The sequence below is a fragment of the Drosophila virilis genome, chromosome 4 (genome assembly GCF_030788295.1).
Source record: "Drosophila virilis strain 15010-1051.87 chromosome 4, Dvir_AGI_RSII-ME, whole genome shotgun sequence".
Lineage (NCBI taxonomy): Eukaryota > Metazoa > Arthropoda > Insecta > Diptera > Drosophilidae > Drosophila > Drosophila virilis.
This window is the reverse complement of record NC_091546.1, coordinates 22,774,211-22,793,192: the sequence shown is the minus strand read 5'-3', so window position 1 is coordinate 22,793,192 and position 18,982 is coordinate 22,774,211. Positions and strand designations below refer to the sequence as shown.

The 18,982-nt window shown below is 35.8% G+C and overlaps 2 protein-coding genes across 7 annotated transcripts in view; one reads left to right on the top strand and one right to left on the bottom strand.

Annotated features, from left to right (window-relative positions):
• Nucleotides 1-18,982, bottom strand: part of DIP-zeta (Dpr-interacting protein zeta) — a 182,136-nt gene that overhangs the window by 96,665 nt on the left and 66,489 nt on the right. The gene's annotated exons all lie outside the window — the stretch shown is intronic.
• LOC6627664 (uncharacterized) overlaps nucleotides 6,028-18,982 on the top strand; it is a 74,626-nt gene continuing 61,671 nt past the window's right edge. For 3 of the 4 annotated variants that reach the window (XM_070208967.1, XM_070208966.1, XM_070208968.1), the window contains exons 1-3: nucleotides 6,028-6,259; nucleotides 7,430-8,016; nucleotides 18,506-18,799. In XM_070208967.1, the coding sequence (XP_070065068.1) occupies nucleotides 7,603-8,016; nucleotides 18,506-18,799 (708 nt within the window). In that variant the 5' untranslated portion in view covers nucleotides 6,028-6,259; nucleotides 7,430-7,602. The remainder of the gene's footprint in view (nucleotides 6,260-7,429; nucleotides 8,017-18,505; nucleotides 18,800-18,982) is intronic. The other variant, XM_032437550.2, reaches the window with a different exon arrangement.

Genomic DNA, 18,982 nt, shown 5'->3' with positions numbered 1-18,982 from the left:
TTCCTACTGTGGTTTGATTATATATAATATATATATTTAAAATGATTAACTCGTCGACTGACTAATGTGCTTATAGATATGCCTGATTCAGTTCACCCTGCAAGGGCACCATTTCAGTCTCTTCCTTGTTAATGACTTCTACAACGTCTTTGTTGTTCGTATCGAGACTTTCTCAATTAATGGCAGATCTTCTTGCCTATATATCTTTAGTTGTTGCCATAGTTCCAAAATTGTGGACATCCAGTCTCTTGTCTTTTGCACAAACTGCTCTGTAATTAATGAACAGTTTCGCAAATTCAGGGTATGCAAATGAGGTAAGCCTTATACATTTTCAAAATCGCGTCTAAATGAATAGTTAAGACGCATTTTTAAATGAATTCTACCGCATTGGCATCTGTACATGAATTTGAACAAAGATCTTTGAAAATGGGTTTGAGGCCGGTGAAATGGGGAACAAAATAAATAAGTATCGATTTAACAAGTCCAGCAATGAGAATTAACGAGATGTATAAAGAAATATATATATGTATGATGCCAAGAAATCTTAATATATCAATCAGCTTTCAATCAATATTCTTTAGAGAGCATGATGTTTTTATCATACTTGCTTAGCTTAGAAAAACTAAACGCTACCTTTGATTTTGTTATTTGCGCATCGCCCTTCAAAAATGCCACTAAATATTATACAAATATATATACTAAGATGATCCATTAAGTAAATATACAATTAAAATAACTATATGCTTCCTGAGCGCGAAAGACACACAAAAAAGCCATAACCAGATGTATTTTTGTTTAAATTCAATCGAATCTTGTTGACCGATGCTCTTTTCTGATCGTGGTGCGCAAACTGTTTTGATTTTATCTCAAAGACTTCCATGAAATTCCATGACTCAGGCTCTCGCACCTCACTGGCATTTTTTGCAGTTCGATTGAATAAACAAGATACAAATTTCACCTCTGCTTACGATATTATTGAGCAGACGATAGCATAAAACGGGTATAGACAGTCGGGCGTCAATTTGATGAGCCAGACAAAAGAAGGCGACGGGAACAACATCAAAATGATTTTAATGAAGTGAAACACGGGAGAATTCAAGACAGATAAACGACCCCTTTTTAAAATTCAAATATATGTAGTTCGACTGCTAACGAATTCTAATAAGATTATGGCCTTTGGGCTCGGGCTACCTGAGATATCAATCGAAACAGGTACCAAAGCGACAAAGTTCTTCAGCAGAAGAACAATCAAGGTTAGCCCTGGACAATGGAATGTGACTCGTCTTGACTGCTCAACGGTGCATTAAGAAAAGGTTTTCAATATGATAGGATATGATATAATTTGAAATAAAATGATGCGATAATTTTAAGATCAGTGTCAAAGTCTATGGGAATGTGGGTAGTGCAGAATGAGTCTGTGGAGTCTGTGCGGCATATAATACGCACGGCAAAAGACCAAAGAGTTGGGATTAACTAATGAGTCCTAAATGAAAACCTTTAAAAAACCCAATAATATTTAAGGATGGATTACAATAAAATCGATCAGTCGATTTAGAAACAAATTTAATAGACACAAAAAATATTCTTTAGCTTTGAAATTTTGATAAATATATTTTAAACAATTTAAGCCAGAAAATAAAACTAATAATAATTGATAGAAATGAGTCGAAATGTATTAATTTCTCATTATAAATGCCATGAATGAAAAATTATATATAAATAATAAGCATATATGTGTTTATTGTATATATTTATATATGCGCTATTAAAAATGTGTATAAATAACAAGAAAATAAATAATATCAATAATTATGTCATTAGCAATTGCAATAATGATAATAAAAATATCAACAATAAACTAACCATAAAAATAATTCACCAACAATCTATCATTTCCTAGATCCATAAAAACTGCGTGCAGTATTCAATCAGAGACGCGACAACGCATGAAGTTGTCAAAGCATATAAAGTTATTAGGGTCGTTAATTAGTTTAATTAAGTTAATTTTCTCTTATAGTGCGCCCCTACACTCCCCACTGAATTGCCGGCCTTTTTCATGTGGAGCGCCACATGAAATGTTTGATTTGCTGCTTGGAATGCATTTGAGTACAACTACTACAACTGGCTCGGGGAACTGAAAGGGAAACAGGGGCGAGCAAGGAATGCAGTCATTAGTTTCTATCACATGCGACGCGAGTTGACTAATTGCTTTGGCCAGTCCATGACCAGGCTCAAGGCACGGAAGCTGACGAAAGTCATATTAAAACCATATAAATGAATATAAATTGCAAATAAATGGAAAATATTTCATGCCTACGTTTTATCAATGATTTATGATGACTGCTAAAAAACAAGAGCATTTTTGCTGTGCACAAGTCGTGAAAAAAACTGCAATTAATATGCGTAGCAAATATAAAATTTAAGAATATATAAAATTAAAGAAAAGAGACGATTTTTTGCCCTCTAAATTTAGTTATTAAATAAGGGTTAATAATAAAATATATTTAATATTCATAGCTTAACTCATATATTTTACTATTTTGAAATTTTAAACAAGCAAGTTGAAAAAATATTTATTAATTATCATTAATTAATTATGAGAAATGCTTAATATTTGTTATGTCAAGATTATTATTATTATTTTATGATATAATTCTAGTTTCAAATCTGACATACCCTTTGTTTACCCATTTTATTTTGGGTACAGGGTATATGACTACTATCGGCGATTGGCAATCAGAGCGCAGTTTGCTCTTTGACTTCAATATAAGACAATATGAACAAGAAGCTATAGACGCGGCTTATCTTCAGTAAAGTCAGGCAAGAAAGAAAAAGAGGCAGCCTGGCAACCAGCATGCCAAACAGCTGATAACAGAACCCGCCACCCTTTGAGGAAATGTCATTTTTGCATTGTTTGATGCAATGCATACAAAGCATACAAGCACTCACGAATATGCATGTAAATATGTATATAGATATACACATATGTATATAATTAAAAGAAAGATCGCCACGCAAAGTCCAAGCCAACGCGCCTCTTCCTGCCTTGCCAAAGTTTGCGATAAAAAAAAGGAATAAAAAAATATAAAAGAACTTTTAGAATGCGTCGAATGCATACAAAAGATATGCCAAGCCGTACATGCGATATGCAGAGAAGGACAGAGAGGGAGTGGGAAATAAAGTGAATAAAAAACAAAAATCAGAAAAAACTATGGCAAACAATGGGAAACGCAAAAGAAACTTTGATTCCAAATGGCGACCAGACGACTTGGCGACTCGGCTTTGATAATACGTTGAAAATGTTAGAACAAAACCCATTGAAAGAATTTCCAATACGGAACGGAAATGCGGCACAGACCCAGAAATGGGCTGGGAGCATTTGGTTCCATAGAACATTGCATGCGTATATGGCAAGGCCTAGATATGGCACTGGCACAGGCAAAATACATAAAGACATTGCAACAGGCATACTTAGTGGTATTTAATAATATTTATGGCATATGAATATCAATAATATAGTTTTTATAAATATGTGTTATGCGAAAGCAAGCAAAGCTATTAAATACTTTTTAATAAAATCTATTAAGTGTTGTTCTATTGAATCATAACTAGGATAACGGGTATGCGCATATATATTATAATATATATTAAAACTATTCTGATTAGTTTGATAACAATTATTAATGTAGTCCGCCTTTTTATGGGATGGTAACATTTTATATTTGTCTTATGGAAAAAATGTATACATTCATATAAAAAACCTATTAAAAAGTTATTATTTTTTAAGTCTACTAATTCCTAAGAAGTTTAGATGTAGAATAGTGCAAAGTATTATATTTGTATAATGTTGAAAATTAAAATATTAATATATGTGTAACCAGAGTTATCTAAGATAATATCAACTATTCTTAACAAAAAATGTTAATAATAAACGGAAGCGCCTTATTAAATTTTAAAAAAATATGTTGAAACCATTTATAAAAATCTGATATACTTGTTGTTAAGACCTTCCATTGTGCGTGATATCTTTATACAAGCTGTTCTACCCTATCATATTTCTTTACACACACAACAACTTCATTGAATCGAGTTGCGATAATCACAACAAATTACTCAGACAAACATTTGGGAACACAACTAATAAAGTTATCAAACCACTTGACGGTCAACGTACAGACAAGAAAGAGAAAAAAAAAACAAGAAATAAAAATAAAACCAAAAATCTAAAATGATTCGAGAAACCACGTAAAATTCTTGGGAAAAAACAACAACAACATACGAGCTGCAAGTCGCGACAGATTTTCAATGGGTTTTTATATGAATGTGTATCTGAAATTATAAAAATTATGTTGGCGCCAGTCGTGCAGAGCCCATGAATGACGACAAAAGACGCGCAGTAATTGGAAACCTAAATTGAAACATTTGTTTCTTTCGCCTTTTCTTTTGGAAACACTTTATTGTTTTTAATAAAATTAGGCGGCATGCGCCATGCCTAAAATTGGCACGTCCCATGCCAAAAGATAAAGATGCGTTGATTATTTGCATAATTGCGTGATTCGCATGCCGTCAAATGCATGAATCATGTGTGGAGAATATGCTTAATATTTTTTTTTTATTGTAAATGGATAGTTGGATAAAGCCCCATGAGTCAAGTGATTGTCAAGTGTTTGTTTGATTAGCTCATCATAGAACCGCCTTCAATTGATCTCGAAGTGTGGGCCATTGAACTGCAACTGCAACCGAAATGCAACAAATGTTGTTGTTGTGTTGACGTTGCTGTCGCGCGGCATAAATCACTTGAAATGCCGCCCGGCCAAACAATGGGGCAAGCATAATATCAAAGAGGAAACACACGGCAGACCCAGCCACAGATTTAGATACTACTTTAAAACTGCTCATAAGACGCTAACTTTACCTGCTTTTACCTGTTTTTTTTTCCTCTTCAGCGCAATCGTTACCCAAACAAAATACCGGCTAAACACAATCGAACCAACATGTTCGATCGCTATGCGCTGGCATTTCAAGTTTTGTTTGTGCTCTTGTGAGTTTGTTTTGAGCAATCAAATTACCCGAGGAGGGAAATTATTTGAATTATGATTTATCTGCCTAACGTTCAGTTTTTCATAGATATTAAAACTGCTTCCTATTTGGCAATCGCGTAGTTCACTGATTCTAGTTAAATATAAGTTGTCCGTATATTTATATTTAGACGCTTACTGGGAGTAAATGATCAATATTATGGTTAAAAATTACAAAAATTTACAGATTCTTTTCTCTGGCCTTAATATTTGACTTTTATTATAGAAATAATTTAATAATGATGTACAATTTTTTATTTGACTTTGATAGACAGTAAGTAAATGAATAAATTAGTTTACTCAATTTAAATAAGTTTATAGGTAAATCGAAATTATCAAGAATGTAGCTTTGAAAATTACCACTTTTTCCTAGTACAAACCTACTTATTGAGTTCGTTATATGGCATAGTAAATGTAGAGCCGAAGTGCCCATTCTTTGTCGCTGTCCTTTGTTTAGTATTTTCAACTTGTGTGTGCTCTACTTAAAGATAAGTGAGTGTTATATAGAAAAGTAATGGAGATTGTACTATTTCAATTACTCAAAATAGCGCGACTAGCAGATACCTATAAATTATGTAAAACTGTATATCTGTACTATTTTCAGAGATCAGCATTAGTATGCAATATAATCGAATGAACTTTACAATCATTGGCTACTGTTAATGTGTCAGTTTATTCTTTCCAAAATAAGAAAAATATTTATCTCTAGCGATAAATTCAAAATAATGGTTTTACATATGGCAGTTAAGATTGCCTGCAATTTACGCACATTATTGACAAGGAATTGCATGTGAAACTTGCGCTGGCCACAGTCAACAATGCCAGCAAATAATACTGGGAAATTTGATGGCTTGCAGCCTCGAACATGTTCGCTGACAGCACAGCCGCATGCCGATGCATGGGCAACGTTGCCGACCGAGACACAACGGAAAACCAGTTTTTCTTGCGCGCACAGTCAACGACGGGCAGCTGACGTGAACAGTTCGCAGTTCGCAGTACGCAGTTCGAAAACGGTTCTCGGCTCGTCGACGGTCGCTCGTTTGCTTGGCGTGCCAAGAGGCAGAAGAAGCAGCATTGAAAATAAAATTTTGCCAAAAATTCAAAATTTGTTTTTTCAATCGCAACGCGAAGAAATGCGACGCGACAACAAATAAATTAACAAATAAATCAAAACAACAAAAGTATGTGTTCGAGATTTTCATATAGAGAATCAAATGGTCAGCGGAAATATGAAAACAAATGTGTTTGGCATGCCATATGCAAAAGCTACCCGCCAACTAAATAAATAATAAGCCAAAGACATCAGCAAACAAACAAACCTAAGAATTATGCACAAGCACAAGCACAGCGCCAGAAATTGGCTCGAACGTACTCAAAGATACATTTGTATCTTTTGCCTTGCAGTTTGTGCAGTTGCCAGTCGTTGTCGTCAATGGGGCTTTTATGTTTTTTGTTTTATCCGTTTTCTCGTTTTGTGCGAAAGTAAAAACTACCTGCAACACTTGGCAACTGGCCGAGAAACCAGTTTTGTGAAAATTATTGGCCATTGCTTTTGTTTTGGTTATTTTTCGTTATTTCAGATTTTGTTGTTTTCCTTTTTTTTTTTTTGGTCTGCTCACTCATTCGATGGATTCGAGGCCCCCCTAAAATAATAACCAGAAATTGGCCATTCAATTGGCTGCTGCAAGTGTTGCACGACGACAGATTCGTAAAATATTGTGCACTTTGTTTAGGTAGCGGTCAGCTGAAGGTGGACTGCTCGCATGAATCTCGGGATAATGCTTAGAATATCGGAAATATACACACATCGGGATGAATATGTATTCAAAACGTTGCAGTTTTTAAATATTCTTAAATATTTTATGTATATTTTCGAAAGATCATTTAATTTAAATCAACTGGAAATATTTCATAGAGATAGCAAAATAGTAAAATTTAAGCTTAAAAAAAAAATAAAGCTTGGCTTCTTAATTAGTATTTAAAACATATTCTGATAAATGAAAGAATATTTAAAAATCGTACGAATTTAATTTTTCAAATTCTTCAAAAATACTAGAAAGAATATGGAAATTTTTATTTGAATCTGGGATTTTCAAAATTAGCGGCAGATAAAAAATATTTTCATTAAGCAAATATTTTATCAAATCAATTTTAGAAACATATTTAGACATATAGTTTGCATGCAAATATATTCAAAAGATTCCACAATTAGAAAGAACTATTGAAAACGATTCTCAATTGTCAAGTAACTGCAAATACATTGACTGCTCTAAGTAACTTTTACCATAAAACTAGCAATATGCAACGAATTAAAAGGCTAAATATTTATTCACAAAATTTCTAATTTACAGTCAGGTAAAATTGAATATAAAAAGTGCGTGAATTACCAACTGCAGTTAAGTTCTAAATTATATACCGATACAAGTGCAGCAGCAGGGAGAACGCTCTCAGCAAATTTTCGCTTCTGAAACGCCCCTCAATAACCAAAACAAAACAAAAAAAGAAAAAAAAAATCAAAAGCAACATGCTGATGCACACCACATCGACCACATCGACGGCAACGATGACCAACTCATCCTCATCGGCCACGCCCACGCCGGGCTCGACGTCGTCCAACAACAGCGCCACGCTAGAGACGCTGCAGCAGCAGCAGCAACAGCAACAACAGCAGCTGCAACAACAACTGCAGCAACTGCATACAACAAACAATTCGCGGCCCCCCTCGCGCGCGCCCTCCATACTGGACAGTCCCACGCTGGCGCGTGTGGAACGTGCGCGTCTGCGTCTGGAACATGAACGCGAACGCGAACGCAGCAGTCAGCGCAGCAGCCAAGGAGGAAGCGGCGGCGGCGGTGGTGGCAGCAGCAGCGGCACAGGCAGCGCAGCAACAACCATGAATCGCGAGGATAGCCTGGAGCGCAGCATACTCGATCCAAAGGTGAGTCCAGTCCAGCCGTCGCCATACACACTCACATATAAATTACAATTAAGTTTCCGCCAATGTTTCAGTTTGTGATGTGAAAATGAAAAGATTACCATGTCTGGCATGGTACAGGGAGAGCCTGAGAATGGAAGCCACTCAGACAACTCCTTCAGTCTCAAGATATGTATTAAATCGATGGGTTTGTTAAGTGGGCAACTAGAGTTTATCGATCAGTTGTTGATACGAAACTCACTTGAAAGTTAAGGGTGTTCAAGAAAACCTACAAAATTAAATTCAAATTAAATAAACTACCAGTTTCTGAAGACTTTTGAGATACCGTATAGGTATAAAAGACGAAAAAGGAAATTTGTAATTACATTTTCTCTCCTTTCCTTTTTCTATATCATCCTGGAGTTGAAAATATATTTATATGTTTTGTTTTCCACAATCAGTTCCGATTGGAATATTCTTCATCTTATACAGTCATTCTTGTGATTCGAATTCCCAAATGTTCTATATGCATCGTTTGTGAAACGCCATGCATGTTGTTAACAAATCAAATTAATGAGGTTTATTCCCAAACAGCTGCCGTTTGGCAAGTAATTGGTCGTTAAGAAAGAAAAACTTGCACACATCAATGGATCTCATTTCTAGAACATTTAATTTGCTTATATCATTCAATTTTACTTTCCAATTCCATCTATGACAGGGTTTTTGGCAAACCTTAAAAAGAGTGACGCAGTCTGTGCGAGTTTTCGAGTCCATGTTAAATTATAAAAGCGATAGAATTTATCGGTCTCTTTTTCGGGATTTAAAGGTTTCTGTGGTACATGTGCTGTCTCTCTAGCTTAGCTAGCTTTTACTTCGGAAATAAAAATCCAGAAATCTTGAAATCTTTAATCTCAGCTCTGTCTATCCCTAGGCGACAATAAAGGTCATTTCGGATGTGGTAAATTAGTCGTGAGCTGAGCCAAAAATATGTGAGTGTATTCACATTCATTGTTGTTGCTAAGCCATGTTCACATTTTGTTGTTGGGTCGTTCCTGGCCTGTTCCTGACCAGCTCTTGACAGCATTTCACTAATGGCCGGTCCCCTGGTCCAATCCCCCTTGTAATTGGCCTCTGGGCTGTGTGTATATGTGTGTATGTATGTAAATGCTTTTTATTTTGTTATTATTTTGTTAACACTGTTATCTGTCGAGTGTTTATCTGAACAGCGTCTATCTGAGTTGTTGGCATTGCGGTCTCATCATCTACAGAGCATAAGCTCTTTAGACTTTGCTCGTTTTTAAAGCTTATCCAAGTGGACTTTGTGGACTCTGTTTTCTGTTCTTGTACATTTTAGCATACTGCTCTGCTAGCTACTATGTCAACCTGGCCTAAAACAGGCAGCTTTGTCTTGCCTTGTCAGGTAACTAACAATTTTTGGAGGGTTTGCTTAGGCTCTGCACAACAAGAACAATAACAACCAAACAAACAAAGATAATGAATTGCAAAAGATACAGCACGGCCTTAAGATAGGCACAATCGCATTCTCGTATCTATGCTGAGCAAACAGGCACTAAATGAATTGTGTGCGATTACATGATCGATGGGCATTGTATGCTTAACTAAGGAGTTCAGCACACACCAAATGAGTAGAGAGCACATAAGCTCTCCCTTGTACAATAGAATAGGCCTCGGAGGAGAAAGTAAGTTTGCTCTAACGAAAGAAAAAGTAAAGCTATTGTTATGATTACGCCAGAATAAACTTGAATATATATAACCTAACTAAAAAACAACACTACTAAGGCACATCTATACTGGGATTTGAACCTGTGTTCTCTCTTTTGGCTGCATAACATAATATCTAACAATTTGTAATTTATTGAGAGACTAGATAACAAGTCAGAAAGAGCATAAATATGTCGAGTTAAGAGAGAATTTGAATCTCAACAGAGGGCATGAGGAATTAGTCAGAAATTTAAGGTGTTTTCCCTTTTTGAAAATCCTATTTAGCATTTTTAGATTTACTTTTTATTCTAACATAAATGCAAGGTAGTTGCATTTTACATAATTTCTTTAATGGTACTCATCACAAATATTCTTTAAATAATTAGAGAAAAGCAGAGACGAAGAGTCTTCTATTTGGAAAGCGGAAGCTCAGTCTTGCCGAAGCTCAGCTTTGATGCCTTTAATAGGCACTCTTTGAGTAAAATCGTTGTCTCTTTCTTGTTTTTGTTGCTTGTGTCCCAGTTGAAGATTAGATAATTTTTAATGTTGACTAATGCAATTCTTTTGAGTCACATAAGTTTGCGACTTTCCGAATTTAATTCGCTTGGCTTTTCAATTTACTTTGGCTCGAAGCCAGTTTTGCCAGCAAACTGACTGATTACCTGAGAGCTCGTAAGTAGTGCATGCCAAATGCTTAAGCTCTGTCAGTTTGTCTGGCCACTCTTTTTAGTCTATTGACTCGTAACAAATTGTACTATGTAGAATTTTCGTCTGGAAGCAAATTGCCTGCATAATTTCCTCAGTTTCCTGAATGTCGCAACGCGACGTTGCAACAAAATGTTGCCAAATATTTGCGCAGTTGTTATGCAGTTTGTTTGGGGCTGCTGTCAATAGATTTAGCAACTGGAAAAATGGAAGCTGAGCACGTTGACGGCTGTACGAGAGGGGCGAGCAGCGAAGGTCGATAAATTTCTGTGTGCCTCATTTTTTATTCCCCACAGTTTTCTTTAAGCCAAGTTTTGGCAACGCCCGAAACTGTTATGCATGAGACACAAAATCAATGCTGCACTTTTTCGGGGTGATTTTGCTGGACAGCGACTGTTAGATGAGAGAAGGAAAGGTGGGGCGTTCATTGAACCCGACGGCCTAACGCTTCAAGTGCTTAAGACATTAAGACAAGTTCATAATTAGTCACACTTAAAAAGCCATTGGCCCTCAAAGTTTTTGCCCCGTTAGTGGCCAGGCCAGAAATATGAGCAAAGGCAAAAGCTGAAACAAAGCGAAGCACAAGAAAAATGGTAACCAGAGACACGGCACAGAGACAGCACCAAAGTTATGAGTAGGAAGCGCCAGGGCGATTCACTCGAGCAGCTCGCTCGCAAATGGAAAGCAAACAGCAAAAATCTCGGCAAGAAAATCGAGAAAAACTTGGTACGTGCCCGGCGAGCATTTGGCTGGACTTTGCCACAGATAGCTAGAAAATGTACACTACTAGTATATACGGTACCAAAAGCCAAACAAACGGACATCGTCTGCACGGTCAGTTTGGCCAGTTCCATCTCTGGCCATATGGCCAAGCCTCGCTGCACTCGAGTGCAGTTGCCAAAGGGCTTAAGTCGCGTATCTGGAGCAGAAAACATGCAGCGCTATGTGGGAGAAATGTGTTAGGTAGTGCGCGTGTGTGTGTGTTGGGTGAAATTCAACAAAGGCAAGAAAACACAGTTCACTTTTAGAGTGTCGCAAATTCTATACACTTGCAGATATATACCACATCTGGGCACATGAGCCACATGATAGCTTCAAGACTAAGAGACAGACTTGTTGGCTTGAACTAATCAATAATATTTTCAGCTTTATGGGGTAAGAGACGTCTCTTTCCATGTGTTACATATTTCGTAACTAAATTATGATGCACACACTGCAAGGGTATTAAGAGAAATGAAATGAAATCTATTCCAATGGTTGTAAAATATTTTCAAACGACTCTCAGTGCAAAAAAAAAAAAAATAATAAACAGGAGCAACAACAACGACCGCAAAACAATTGCAGCCCCCACGTAAACAATTTCAATAAATTTTACGTTCAATGTCAATTTATTTTGTGCCGCGCGTTTCAATTTGACGGCAGAGAGCTAACAACAACAACAACAACAACAAAAGGAAAGGCAACATTTAGAACACAGCACAAATTCATATTCGCGTTGTTACATTTTCAGTGTTTTTGCAACAAATTAAAAATAATGAAAAAAAAAAAGAAAAGAATTTTAAAATGAAAAATGTTTTCTGCACGGCTGAATGCGCACACAAGCCTCATGGGCGAGCGGGTAGGCGGTGTGGGGGGCAATTTGACGGGAAAATGTGCAGGGAAAGACGTGTAGAAAGTGTGTAGCTGATCGTAAATATAATAGAGTTAATAGCCAGAAAATGTTAAGAGAGCGAGAGAAAAGAACGAGAGAAAAGAACAGAGAAAGCGCCAATCCTTAAACTTATTTTAAACATTTTATACAAATTATATTTATAACAGAAAGCTTTTACAATTTGACCAATAAATGACAAATTCTCAAATCAAACACAAAGATTTTCTAATTTTGTGGTCATAAAATTGAGTATTGTATTGCCAAAGAGAACAAGAAAAACAACGAAGCAGCCAAAGATAAAAATAAATCACAAAATGATTTTATTGTTTTCCAATTGTTTCTGAGAACAACAACAAAAATAAAAGAAATGAGAAAAGCTTTTTGTATTGTAAACAAAAATTTCTTTTTAGAGGACATTAAAAAACAATAAAAACTCTTTCATATGTTTCTTTAAATAATAGACGACAAATTAAGCAAAATAGAATTATTAGTCATTAACTATAAAGTAAAAATTATTTATTTAAAATTGAATAATTATATGACAAGATTTCCCACATATTATACAAATAAGATATAAAGATATAAATATAAGTTTTACAAGAGAGATAATTTTATTTAGGTGTTAGAATTCTTGTAGAAAATATTTTATTTTTTACCGGATTTCGACAATGAATCTAAAAATGTTGACTTCCTGTCAAAGTCTTTTTCTCGTTTTAACAAAAAAAAAAAAGTCTAATTACTTTTCTCTCAAAACTCACTTCCGAAGCAATATTTAGTTATATCATTAGACCAAATACACACCGAAAACGCGCAAACACTTGTTTTCTCCATAAGAAGCAATTATGACCCCATAAATTAGCTCATAAATAGCAACACCCAAAATAACTGTAACACTAAACTCAGCCCCAGCGCTACGCACAGCTAAAATAACAACAAAAAAATACGACAAGGTAAATAAATAAATAGAAAATCAAATAAATTTTAGGGTTAAGGCAAAACTGCAACCGGGTAATTTGAGTCGGAATTGCCGCCAAGCACGCATCCAAAATCGTTGAATAAACACGGGGCACAAGCGGCAAGTGGGCGCGCAGACACACACAAACACACACACACACACACACACACAGATAAACACTCGCTGCTTATCTGCAAAGTCAAAAAATAGAGCGACGCATCGTAGAACCTCCACGTTCCCCCAACTCGACCCATTATGCCCCACTAAAAGTAAACTAAACGTAAAGACAAACAGACAAAAGGCAGACAAAGACAACGACACGCAAGAAATGCGTAAAAATAAAAATGAGCCAAACAAATTTATATATATATATATTCCTAGAAAATCATGCAACCCCCTCTCATAATACAGGCCCCAAAACGAAAATGTTTTCATTCATAAGGCGAGCGGCAAGGCAAAGAAAAGCGAAGCGAAGCATACGGAAAAACTTTAGCGGAAAATATGCGCCACAATAAAATATACAAATAAATGGCTCGGCTTAATGCAAATAACGGGTAGAGTGGGTAAAGGGGCAGGTCTGCAAATGCGACCCGCCACATAGGCTCAATGCTAGAACCGAAGCCCAGAAACAGTCCCAGGTTCACGTCGAGGCTGTTACGCAAGGGAATTTCCAGTCGCAGCTCCAAATGGCACACAGTAGTGCAATTTTTGGCAATGAAAGAGAGTGGTCAGAGAGGGGGAAGGCCGAGCAGGAAATTGGGCAGGAAAAGGAGCAGCAAATCAACTGAAAAACCAACTACATTGAAAATGTGGGGTAAAAATTGCCACAGAAACAGAAAAAAGTTGTTTGGGTTGTAAGCAAATTTTCAAAAGCTTTAATGCTGAGAGAAGATAAGTGTACGAGCGAAGGGCTGAAACCTGCAAAAATAACAGATAATTACAGAAGGATATATTTAATGTACACGGTTTTAATTTTTGCTAGATAATCTCAATATAAATAAATTGCAATATTTTAAAATCTTTATAAGAAATTAAAAATTTAATCTTTTGTTTAAATAAAATGATTCCCATGTTGAAAAACGAATTCTTATGAATATTTTCTTAGAAAGCATAGTAATTAGATAAGATATCCACATAAGATACAACATTTGATTTCATTTGATTGATGTTATCAGAACTTTTATTAGATGTGTTTATTGAAAAAATTAGATTAGTTACATTTCGTAAAATTTCTATTCTACATTCCATGAGTTCAAGAAAGTCAAAGAGTATAGCAAATGATCAGACAATTCATTTCCTGAAAAATATTCCCCATTCCTTCAAATATTTGCCAAAACTTTAAATGAACTTTTGTATATCTTAACACGATCTTCGGCGCAGCTTTTGAACTTCTCTGCCCGCCGTACTTTTTCTTTATTTTATCTGAATGCTGTTGCTCTCGGAGTGAAGTGATATATCACAATTAAGCGGTCCGGTCACTTTGACCCATAAAAACAAAACCGAAACGCCCGAAACGTGCACCCAGCTGTAGCAGAGGGGCAATTTTTATTTTTAATGCACTTTGATAGATTGCATTTGGTGGGCACAAGTTCTTATGTAGAGCAGTGTGTTAATTTTTATATGGCAACATGTAAATTGGGTGAAATTGATAAAGAGTGGGTTGCCAAGTGCCGCCAAGTGTGGCGAGTAAAGTGTGAAAGGGCTGACCTCAAAACTAAGAGAGAACATGTGCGGCAGAAAGCCGGGGGTCATATTACGAATAAAACGCGCATACTACTTGTATATTTGCATTAAGTTGGTATTTCGAATGAAATAGAGACAGATTTATCTTTCGAATATGAAATTTGACTTTCCGACTAAATTAGCACATAACCCTCTAAATCTCATTTCAATCTTTATTTAAACGATGAAAAGACTTAAATTAAATATTATGTACTTTAATAATTAATTTTTATATCTTTTAAACCTTTAATTAGCAAGATAAACTTTGCTTTTGATTAACATTTTTGTTCTCCCTTTAAAACAAAAAAGGATACAAAAAAAATCCCATTAACTATAAAAAGTCTGTCTATTGCTTACTTTGAAAATTGAACAAATATTTAAGGAAATTCTATTTTATATCAACAAATCACTGAAAGTATCTAACTGAATTTTCAAGTAAGCATACGCTTTATCTTGGTTATTCATATATATATTCAAGATTTTCTCTCAACCTTCCAACTGTCAGCTTGCAGCAGCTTCCTCTTGCGGCTTAAACAAGCCAGCGTTGACTACAACTTCGACGTTAGCAAATTTCTACGGAAAAACTCGAAACAATGGGGCGCACAGCATCAAATTTGCATATTACATCAACATGTTGCATGCCAAATGCTGTTGTTGTTGTTGTTTGTATCTAGTTTGTTGTTGCTCACAGTGCGAAGCTGCAACGAATTGTTGCATACATGCAATTGAGTTAAGCGCCCTGCACTTGCGCATGCACTCCCCTCAACTGCCGCCCGCCTTGCATTAAACGAGCCATGGCATAAAAAATAAGACAAGACGAAACTAAAGTAAAATCATGGAAAGATGCAGCCCGAGACGAGGCCCCCTCCACCAGTTGCATTGCAATCAGCGTTTATTGTGTGAGTGAGAGAGTGAGTGTGCGAGTGAGTGTGTGAGTGTGCGTGTGAGTGAATGCGTGAGTAACTCGGTTAGCATTTGATTCACATCGCATTATAGCTAAACAGCAACCTGCTATCTTTGTAGGGGGGCGCAACTTTAATAAATATTTAATATCTTTAATATGCGAACTGGGAACTGACCTCCTTCAGTACAGCCTCGCATGGCAAACTTCCTTCTTCCACATGTTGTGCATGCCCTGTATACCCATTATACCCATTTAAATTGCGTAAGGGGTATATTAAACTCTTGCAAATGCATCCAACATGCAGAGTTAAATATAGGCATGCACGACAGCGTCTGGTTGGGAATTGGCAATGTAAGTTTTTGTATATCAGAAAAATTTTTTACGAAAATTTAAGAAACTATCGTCAAATGTTCTGTTAAAAAAATAAATATTTGGAGCTATATATAATTTCTGAATAGCCTATTTGCTGCTTGTCACAGAGTAACTTCGAGTCAAGCATTTTCTCTAACAATTCGGGGCTTGCTACAGAGTATCACCAAGTCGGGCACGCTCTCACAACGTTCTCTTGTATATAATTTAATGACATATCATGCATATGGTTTAATTGCCATTTCCCGTTTTAATGAATTGTTTATGAATTAAGAAAAAAAAACTATATGCATGCATATAAATGCAGTCGGCGCAGAGGGCGGCGTGGGTCTTGGCAACAACAACACAAACACAAACACAAAAACACACACACACCCATGTGTGTGGATACTAAAGCCGAGGCAATTGTTGTGCCCATTTTCATTGCTTCCGTTCGCTGCCGCTGTTGCAGCCGGCGCTGCCGTTGCACTTGCCAAATGGCAGCGTGTTGCCCTTTTTTTTTGGCTAAAGGGCGTGGGCAGGGCGGCGGGGTGCACAACTGTTTGCATGACGAACGGAAATCATTTTTATTTGTTTAGCGTTTTGCGTCGCTGATGTATAGAGAAATGCCCCCCTACAGTCTTACTCTTTCACTCTCTCACCGTTTCTCTCTGCCACCAACTCTGTGGTGTTACGTGAGCACGGCGCGGTTAGAGACCCCAAAACCATAGACCCATTTAGCGACAAGGGCATGACTTTTAAATGCATTGCTCTGACCGCATTGGGTCTGGGGTTTGTGAATTTGAGCTATGCATATTATGATTGGGGCCTTTGTGTGTGGCATATGCATGTTTTGTGGGCTTAGCCTTGGCCAGAGCCACTGTAATAGGCGCAAAAAAACGATCTATGTAGGGGAACTGAGTAAACATAATAAAGGGGTAATATAAATTTAATTGGCGACAATATTTTGAGAATGTTTTAAACGTAGACAGTTTTATTTTTTAAATTTGTCAAACTAAAAAAAATTTCAATTATTTAAACAACATCAACATCAATAAAAAATAACAATAATTTATCCCAATTTAGATAGTGGAGCGTATCAAACAATTATAATTCCAGAAAAAAAACTTAATGTAATATTTTTTCGTATATTTTTGTTAGAAAAATACTTTTTTCAAACCATTTTGGGTTGCATAAGAAAACTTAAAACAAAAAACTTAAGTAAAGTTAAATCCTAAAAATAAATGGATAAATCAATAGAAATATCGTTATGGTACTCAATGTTTTTTTTTATGTATCCGCCATAATTAGTCAATCAAATTTCGCCACTATTTTTATTCAAATATCAATCCCAATAAAATTAACTATTATTTCCAAGTATTTCGACAGAGTTAATATTATATATATTTAATTAATACTAAATAACTCGTGCGGCACAAATGTTTATATGTTGTTCAAAAATTCTGAGTTTTTCTCTTCAATCCACGGTTTCACGGTTTTGAAGAAATTCAAAATTCATAACAAAAATAGCTTGACTACCTCAACATGAAATCGTCATAAATATTCCAGTTAATTAAGTTAGTCAACCCTATGAAGCAAATTGCTCTAACAATTACACAAAAACTGCCTTATCAAAATTCCGGCGTCTATCGCAACGCAACTGTTATCTCAAAAATTAAAAAAATTAAAACAAAAATGCAATATTATAGCCGGCAGTTTCAGTCTATTAGGTTGACATCATGCTGTCCACATATATGTACTTACTAAAAAAAAACCAACATTAAGTATATGCGAATGAAATTTAAATTGTTCGCGTGCTAGTGTTGGTTGGATGGATTGTGAATTGTTAAGAGTCGAGTGCATGACATCATAATAGCTGAGACATTGGGGGGTGTGATTTGTCTGTATGTGTTAGGGTGTTAAGTGTGTGCCATGTGCTAAGTGCGTGCAGTTGAATGTTGTTTGGGGTTCACTAGCTTGGCAACTCAAGGAATTATGTATATAATATACATATATACACAATATACCACAGAGGGAGAGAGAGAGAGAGAAACTTAAGCGAAAAGTGTACAAACTTTTGAAATATTTTCACAAAGGTGATCTAAACAAAAATCGTTGTATTATTTCGATAAAAAAATATCATAAGTTTTAAAATTACCAAAAATTATCGCAAATAATGTATAACATATACGCATTTACTATTTTCAACTCTATATAGCATTTGTTTATTTTAAATAAAGTTTTAATAAATTTACATAAATTAAAATTATAGTTTTGAATAATGAAAAATTGGCCGCATTCAATTAAAATAAAATTGTATTTATTTCTATTTTTTCGTACACCCAACAAACCAACTCAATACAATCCTTTACACTCTCTTACATATACACACGCACACAAAAAACTATACAACAACAAACTACTCTTCTTCCTGCGTGTACGCCACACCCCAACAACCCCCCAAAAAAATAAAAAATAAAAAAAAACCAAACAAAAAACTATATAGAAAGACGCGGCGCCCTGGCATCAGATGTGGACGCATATGAAACGCCTCTCACACGCCTCAAAAGTCAACTCGACGAGCAGTTTGACAGCACAGAAAACAGACGTGGGCGTTGGCCATCATCACCTGACAGCAAACAATAACACAACAACAAGAACAACAGCAACAACAACATCAACAATTAATGCTGGCTCAGGCAGAGGAACAATGCCAGGCAAATGCATATTATTTCCGGATAAGACGTCCTCATTGAAAAGTTCCATGTATACGCAACAGGTCTACTTCAGACCCGATATGGTAGGCTATACGCATATGCAAAAAGATCTATAGTTCCATAGTTTTCTTTGGCATGGTTATGGCTATACTATTTTTGATAGTACTTGGTTTCGGTTATTTATAAAATAAAAGTTATTCGCTGCACAACTTTAGTGTCTTGCATAGACATAAGTGTAGACAATTATTTGGGTATTTTATATCAAT